General features: G+C 46.5%; 1 protein-coding gene across 1 annotated transcript in view; it reads right to left on the reverse strand.

Annotated features, from left to right (window-relative positions):
- LOC140714804 (protein kinase C alpha type) overlaps positions 1–5,314 on the reverse strand; it is a 355,866-nt gene extending 350,552 nt beyond the window's left edge. The window contains exons 1-2 of the mRNA XM_073026399.1: positions 4,960–5,314; positions 4,607–4,638 (exon numbers count right to left, since the gene is read on the reverse strand). Of these exons, the coding sequence (XP_072882500.1) occupies positions 4,607–4,638; positions 4,960–5,126 (199 nt within the window). The 5' untranslated portion in view covers positions 5,127–5,314. The remainder of the gene's footprint in view (positions 1–4,606; positions 4,639–4,959) is intronic.
- Between the last annotated feature and the right edge of the window lie 686 nt (positions 5,315–6,000).

Raw genomic sequence — 6,000 nt, forward strand, 5'->3', positions numbered from 1 at the left:
CTGGGAGAGGAAGGATATACCAAGAAGATGGGCTACAGCTGGGGACAGCTTGAAAGACTGGCCCAGGATGGAGGACACTGGCAAGCTGCTGTCAGCAGCCTCTGCCCCAGCAGGGGAGATGAGCACAAGGGCGACAAGTCAAAACTCCTTCATTGCAAGTCAGCTGGAGATTTTGCCTCCACCACTCCCTCTCCCAGTGAGACCCACACCGGGGGTGAGAATCAGTGTGATGTCACACACACTGGCACAGTGCTGTCACCTTTTAAACCAGAGACTTGTGATCAACAAGTGTGGGTTCAAGACCTTTCCCAGATCTACCGCCACACATCCAAGAGGACAATGTTGTAAAAGCCACCATCTGTTAGACAAAACCTCAATCCAAGGTGCCATTTATCACTGGGTGGGCATGAAAGATCAGGAAATATCCCGAGGAGGGCACTGGAGATATCCCAAATAATATACACAGTACATTCCTCAGTTTACTTCACCAAATCAGAAAGTAACTTCGCTAACAACAGAACTACACATCTGCCTCAGTATTAGGTGAGTGACTGCAAATATTAAAACATCAAATCAGGAAACTTGTGCTTCAGAACCATCCAGTGTGATACTGGAAGCAAAATCAGGTAGCCAGCAGGACAGAATTTGGTCTAAGTTGGTCCCTAATCAAGGTCACCCTAAACCATTGGTTCCCAACCTTTCTTTAATTCTATGGACCAATACCATTAAGCAAGGGAGTCAGTGGACCACAGATTGGGAACCCCTGGTCTAAACCAAGGAATTGATTGTGGGCCTCAGGAAGGGAGAGAAAAAAAAAAGACGACACCAGTCCTCATCAAGGGATCAACGGCTGAAAGGGTGAGCTGCTTCATTCTCCTGGGTGTCAACATCTCTGAAGATCCCAGGCCCAACACATTTCTGCAATTATGAACAAATAATTCCAGAGACCGCACCTCATCAGGAGTTTGAGATTTGGCCTGTCACCAATAGCTCTCACAAATTCCTGCAGATGTACCATAGAGAGCATTCAGATCACCATCTGGTGTGGAGGCAACAACAGGCAGGATAGGAAAAAAGCTGCAGAGGGTTGTAAACTCAACCAGCTCCATCACGGACACTAGACTCCTCCAGCATCAAAGCCTCAGGAAGGCAGCATCCATAATTAAGGACCCTCAACCCAGGACATGCGCTCTTCTCATTACTACCATCAGGGAAGATGTAGACGAACCTTAAGACACACACGCAGCATTTTAGGAACAACTTCATCTCATCAGATTTATGAATGGACTGTGAATACTTCCTTATTATTCTGCTATTTTTGCCCTACATATTTACTTTTATATTTCTTATTGCAATTTATAGTCATTTTAATTATATATTGCACTATACAGCTGTCTCAAAACAAATTTCTTGACATGCGTCAATGATGATAAACCTGATTCTGAACCAAGGTTCCTGCACAGAACCCAAGAACAGATGAGAGTTTTAGGCAGTGTTCAAAAACAACAGTGAGAGGCACAACGTTCTGAATCAGATATTAGGAGATAAAGGCAGACTATTGGTCAGACTGTCAGTGCTCAATTCTGGTTGAAGGGCGGGGAGTCTTATCATGCAGAACAGGATTAAGCTCCCTCCTTCGTTAAGGCAGCAAATAAAGGCCTAGCTGTACAGGAGACGCCACTGCTGCCATGAACAAGGATGCTGTATCTTAAATATTCCCCTCAACACAGCCAGAAAGAGGCAAGGCATGGTTATTATTGCATTTAAACAACAGTAGGCTCAATCAAAGCCCCAAGTAACTTTACCTCTAACCTCAAATTACAATTGGGTCACATGCACAAAATGCTGGAGGAACTCAGCAAAGTAGTTGGCATCTATGGAGGGGAATAAACAGTCAATATTTCAGGCTAGATGAAGGTCTTGGCCCAAAGAATCAACTGTTTATTCTCCTCCATAGATGCTGCCAGACCTGCTGATTTCCTCCACCATTTGGAGTGTGCTGCCCAAGATTCCCAGCAACTGCAGGATCTCTTTTTCAGGATTCAGTCAGTCCATATTGGATAAAAAAAATTAGAGTTCAGATCAGCCAGGCCAGTCAGCACAGTCTCAACCATGGTCCAAGCCCCGATGATTTGCTCGGTATTATTGTGTTTGTCCTCTCTCCCTCAGTCAGTCTTTGGCTTTGCTATTACAGGTGTGAAGTCATCATACCCACAGCGATGGTGAAGTCAGGCAAGGGAAACACACTCAGACTTGGATTAGAAACACAAGAGATTCTGCAGATGAGGAAATTCAGAAAATGCTGGAGGAACTCGGCTGGTCAGACAGCATCTATGGAGAGGAATAAACAATCGATATTTCAGGCAGAGACCCTTCATCAGGACTTGGATCAGAGTTTGGAACCTGTACCCAGGCTGATCTGCATCTAAATGCAATGGCTGACACTACCTCGCAACAGTGTGAACGCACCTTTCCTCTAACCCATTGTACTTCCAGAAACAGGATCAGAAGACCATTCAGCCCGAGTGTAATCCATCCAGACTGTCCCTGTATCTGGTCCTTCCCTCCTCTGTCTAAAATCAAACCAACCCTAGACTTTGAAGCATTCTACAACCAAGCATTCACATCTCTTTGGGTAGAGAATTCCCAAAGGTTCCTGCTAGGAATTCCATCCATCCTATCTTTTTAAAACATTCCCATTTTACCAGTTTAAATGTTTTTGTAAACCAGTCTGATACCACCCAGCCTGCAGCACTAACCAAACCAGCAGCACTCCTAAGAGATCTCCAACAGGGAATATTATACCCCCAACTGATATGTACTGTACACTTGCTCGAGGCAGGAGACATCTATTCAAGGTGTTCCACATCTAACACTAGCTCAGCAAACACACTCCATCCTACTCTGGATGGATATCAGTGCCACGGAGCTCTGAGTACAAGTGAACTCCAGAGAATGGATTAGTTTTATCTGTCACCTGTAAATCAAAACATACAGTGAAATGTGTTGTTTGAGTCAATGACCAACACAGTCCAAACACTGTGCAGGAAGCAGCCTGCCGGGGCTGCCATGCTTCACCAACGTAGCAAACCCACAACCTACTAACCCTAACCTGTACGTCTTCGGGACATGGGAGGAAACTGGCCGAGGAGAAAATGTACAAACTCCTTACAGGACAGCAGCGGGAATTGAACCCTGATCGCTAGTGCAGTAAAGCATTATACAATCCGTTATGCTACCATGCACTCTGCTCACAACATCAGGCAGAGGGCAGATTAAGCATCCTGAGGCAGCGTCAGGAGTTCGGTCCCTCCTCGCTCTGCAGTTCAGCAGAGAGCTCCACCTTTCTGAATAGGCTCAACACTCCACTGTCAATGTTGATTTTGAACAACATTGCAGCCAGGGACAAAAACCAACAGAAAATTGCAACTTTAAACCCGAGGCAACAATCGTGCACACACACACAGAGCATTATTATATAATTACAAGAGCTGGCGAATGGGTCACAAGGCTGACAGTCACAAGCTCCAGAAATTACAATTCCCATTTCTGCCTGCAAGTGCATTCCTCAAACCGTAGGAAGATCTGCAGCAAAGCCACATTTTTGGAGTTCTCAAACTTCACTGCAAGTCTAGTCAGATGATTCAGTGATGGAAAACAGTGTTGTCATCAATAGCATGCTGCAGAAGGAACCAAACAGGGCACTCACCCAAGAACTTCCATCTTTAAAATAAAAACCTTAGAAATGCATTCAGACATTTCCAAGGTAATTTTAGACAAGGAATTAAAGTGCTGGCGTTTCTTTGAAAGAATGACGCTCCCAATCAACAGCAGAGGTGCAAAAAAAAATTCTAAATCCGTTATACCTGAAGCACTCCAGCTTTTGATTCCTGGCACTTTTAGAATTAGCTGGAGAATCAGAAACTGAGAAACAGACAGGGTGTGGGGGAGGAATGCATCAGACTTCAGAGCAGCAGCCGCAAGAGGGGAGGTGGGAAACTTTTTTTTAAAAAATAGCATCAACAGATGATTTATAACCACAGGATGGGTTTATGACAATTACGCACCGCTAACAATGGAAGTTTACTTGAGGGTTCTCCAGAATTAATGCAACCTAAACGAACTCAATTCATTTCCTCTTTTAAACGCATCTTAGAGCAATTGTTTTTTTAAATTGTTATTATGCTCTGGTTAAAGCACTATCACAGTCGAACTGACAAACAGCAAACAGAGGAAGAACAACTACCCTGTTATTATTATACATCTACACTCACAGGCTATCGTAAGAATCAATATGCAATTATCAGCAAAGCTTTGTAATGAAAACATTTCGCCCGGACTTCCTAGTTCTGACCAAAAGGCAACGCGGAGAAGGAATACGGCACATCACTTTCAGGTTAAAACGGAAATTAAGTAGGCAGGCTCTGATCTCCACTAGCTGCAAGACTTCCCTCTTTTTCTTCTGTCGCAAGTTACACCCTCTACTTTCCCGCTCTCTGGATCACAATCCCTGCCAACGTTTTACAAAGTTTTCGCAAAAACATCCTCGGCTATTCAGCCAGAACTCCCGCACCCCACTGACCTCAGACCAGGAGCAGCCACGTACCTTGACACTGGAATCCTTGTTTCCCAAAGCCCCTGCAAAACCAAAACAAAAACAAAAACATGAGAGGGGGGAGGGAGGAATAGAGGAAATAAAACAGAGTAATATTTACCAAAAAAGTCGCAAAGGGTTAGTAATCTAAAAACAAGGAAGCACAACGTGGATAAAACACAACTAAAGAAGAGTTAGGGGGAGGTTATCACCGAAGACCAGTGGGTGGGGGGGGGGGGAGTGAGGGGTGGGGTGAAATTTGCACGAAGTTCACAGAGTTTGGGGAAAGTTTGGAGAGAAGAAGGAAAGTGCTCGGGGCGCGAGAGACGTCCCCTCCCTCCCTCCCTCCCTCCGGCCGCCCTCACCAAATGAAGTCGGTGCAGTGGCTGCAGAATGTAGGCTGCTTGAAGAAGCGAGCGATGAACTTATGGTTCTTAACCTCGCACACGTTCTTCTGGCGCAGGGCACCCTGCCGAGCGAACCGGTTGCCCGGCTCACTACCACCGCTCTCGCCGCTCTCCGAATCAGCCATAATCCCAGCTCGAGCTCAGCGCGCAATAGTCACCACACGTCCCCCCAGCCAACCGCCTACTGTGTGGCAGTGGAGCCCATGTAGCAGGACGGACGCTGCCAGGCTAAGTGAGGGGAGCACAGAGCTGAACCTTCGCTCTTTATCGCTGACTGAGAGCTCCGCCCGGGAACCACCGCAGCGAGAAGCGTCAGAACCGGGGTCCCAACGCCGAGCGGCTCGACATCGCCCCCTGGCCCCTGCGCAGAGTAAAACAACTGTAGCATCAGCAGCGCCCCCTGGTCCCTGTACGGAGGAAAACAGTTACAGCTCCACGCCGCCCCCAGCCCCAGCGCGAAGGAAAAAGAGCTGCAGCTCGGCAGCGCCCCCTGGCCTTAGCGTGGAGTCAGTGCTACAGATGGCCATTACCCCTACCCAGGTAACAAACTACACCAGACTCTTGGCCCCGATCTGACTGGTTCACTATTCTTCATCACAGCACCTTCCATCATACCTGCTCCCTGGTTGAGCCACTGAAATGCTCAGGAACACACACTGACACTGCTCAAAACTGCTCAAAACCAGCCAGTGCTGCAGTCTCTATGGTTCATAACTGGCCCTCTAGATAATTTCCTCCATGCACTGGTGGAAAGCATTCAAGGCAAAGATCAAGATGTTATTGAGCAGCAAACAATCTGCTAGAGGAATTTAGTGTAACAAACAGTATCCGTGAGGGGCAAAGAACTGTCAACATGTTGATAATTACCAAAACATCAACAATTCCTTCCTCTCTGAGATGCTGCTTGACCCACTAAGTTCCTCAAGTAGGCTGTTTCTTTCTCTAGATTCTAGCATCTGCAGTCTTTTGTCTTCAGCAAGAGGTCTTCATCCTCAGAGG

Source organism: Hemitrygon akajei, chromosome 22 (genome assembly GCF_048418815.1).
Source record: "Hemitrygon akajei chromosome 22, sHemAka1.3, whole genome shotgun sequence".
Taxonomy (NCBI): Eukaryota; Metazoa; Chordata; class Chondrichthyes; order Myliobatiformes; family Dasyatidae; genus Hemitrygon; species Hemitrygon akajei.